The sequence below is a fragment of the Sinocyclocheilus anshuiensis genome, unplaced genomic scaffold, assembly GCF_001515605.1.
Source record: "Sinocyclocheilus anshuiensis isolate Anshui unplaced genomic scaffold, SAMN03320099.WGS_v1.1 scaffold329, whole genome shotgun sequence".
NCBI classification, from domain to species: Eukaryota; Metazoa; Chordata; class Actinopteri; order Cypriniformes; family Cyprinidae; genus Sinocyclocheilus; species Sinocyclocheilus anshuiensis.
In genome coordinates, this window is record NW_015540881.1 from 2600122 (window position 1) to 2602441 (window position 2320).

General features: G+C 39.0%; 1 protein-coding gene across 1 annotated transcript in view; it reads left to right on the forward strand.

The window, feature by feature from the left end:
- The window catches only part of LOC107688516 (cadherin-7), a 59439-nt gene extending 57414 nt beyond the window's left edge, over positions 1–2025 (forward strand). Inside the window, exon 12 of the mRNA XM_016486209.1 lies at positions 1248–2025. Coding sequence (XP_016341695.1) covers positions 1248–1756 — 509 coding nt within the window. The 3' untranslated portion in view covers positions 1757–2025. The remainder of the gene's footprint in view (positions 1–1247) is intronic.
- The last annotated feature ends 295 nt before the right edge of the window (positions 2026–2320 follow it).

Below are 2320 nucleotides of genomic sequence, written 5' to 3' on the forward strand. Positions count from 1 at the left end.
GGATGCGCTTTTATACTTTCTGGTGCTTACGTCACCCCTCTCGTGACGTCTCGCTACTCCATTGGACTGATTTGACACGTGCTTCAGAACGCGGTCACGCAAGGGCGTTCCCCAAAGCGACTCGACGCAGCTCGAGTTCCTGAAGGGGAACTAGGAACAAATGCACTGTCAGAGAAGTGGCCTTGAATTCTTTCTCTTTTTTTTTTTCTCAGTGACACAAGTTCAAATCTGACTTGTAATTCCACATACCAATTGATCTATCCAGTATCCACTCTTACTATCTCTATTATTAAAAAGAAAAATAAATAAATAAATAAATAAATAAATAAATAGTAAAATAAATAGGCAAGTAGTAAGTAATATATGAATAAAACATGAAATTTTGAAGCAAAACTGAAATAATATTTTCTCGTAAAATACTATTTGGAAATACCAATAAAACAATCTTTGTTTTATTTACAACTTTAAAAAAAATAAAACTGTTACAGTGTGTATATAAATTTATATAATAGTAATAATAAAAACAAACTATTTATACTATTAGTAATTGTACTATATGCAATAAACCATATGTGTGTTATTATATTACATAAGCCTGTTATTATAAATTATATAATATAACGGTACACACACACACACACACACTATTTTACTATATATACTATTATAAAAAAGAGTATACAGTAAATAGTAGGCTATGCATATGTAATGTAATATGTACATTGCCGTTCAAATGTTTGGAGTCCGCTTTCTGCTCAGAAAGGCTGTATTATGAAATATTATTAAGTTAAATAAGCTGTTTTCAATTTTGATATATTATATAATAAGATATATTTCTGACATAAAATATATGTATATGAACATACTGTATGTAAATATTGCATATAGATTTTCAGCAGAAATCATAGTAATATGCTGATTTAGTGTTCGAGAAACATTTCTTATTATTATCAGTGTTGAAAACTGCCGCGCTGGTTAATATTCTTGTGGAAATCATAATATTTATTTCCAGGATACTTTGATGAACAGAAAGTTTGAAGGAACAGCATTTTTATTTGAAATACAAATCTTTACTAACATTATAAATGACTATCACTTTTGACAAATTTAATGTATCCCTGCTTAATAAAAGTATTAATTTCTTTAAACGAAAAACCTTTGAACAGTATTATAATGCTAATATGTCGTGTCACTGATGATAGCTCTGGTTTGCTTACTAACAGCATGTGATTCTTTTGTCTTTGCAGTGCTGGTGCTGCTGATTGTGACAATGAGGAGGAGGAAGAAGGAGCCTCTGATCTTGGACGAAGACCGGGACGTGCGGGAAAACATTGTGCGCTACGACGACGAAGGTGGAGGCGAGGAAGACACAGAGGCCTTTGACATGGTGGCCTTGCGAAACCTCAATGTAGTGAGAGACAGCAAAGCCCGCCGAGACGTCACCCCGGAGGTGCCCACCCTTTATTGCTCCCGCCCTCCACCTTACAAAATCACCCCAGACAACGGGATCTTCCGGGAGTTTATATGGGACCGCCTGAAGGATGCCGACGTCGATCCTTCCGCACCTCCCTACGACTCCCTGCAGACATACGCTTTCGAGGGCAGCGGCTCGGTGGCCGAATCCCTCAGCTCCCTAGACTCCCTGAGCTCAGACTCAGAGCAGAACTATGATTATCTGAGCGACTGGGGACCTCGCTTCAGGAAGCTAGCCGACCTGTACGGCCACGGCGACAGCAGCAATATATTCTCCTCCTAGCCGGGATTAAAATTCCTGCCAAGGTCTGCTCAATCAAGGGCATAATGGAAATGAACAATGATCAAGAGAATACCACTGACTCATTGATGCTTGACAGAAGAGGGGAGCAAAAAAGGGGAACATTCAGTACGGAGGGGGAGTTATATCTGCAGAGAGCAGCAGTTTTGATAGCCAACTGACGGTGGGGATTCGAGTCGGAAGCACTTCTATTTAAATTGCAGTTAGATGTCAAGACTGGACTTGGGGTGTGGTTGCAAGCTCCCAAAGAGTAATCTTCAGGCCCAAGAGAATAATGGACAGTGGACCGCAGGTCCATGTGAACTGGTCCAGGAATACCAATTGTTTCGAAGAGACATTCGAAGTGCTCTCCCCATGGTTATAAATGAGAACAGTGCCATCCAGCTAGCCATACAGCAGCGATGCTCGAAAGATCAATGTTTCTGTTCTATCAGATGTTTCTATGACTGATAGATTCTTCGAAAAAAATCTATATGAATTCAACAACCGCTATCCTTTCCAAACGCATTGCCTAGCAAGGAACCGCAACTGTAGCTTTGTAAAATA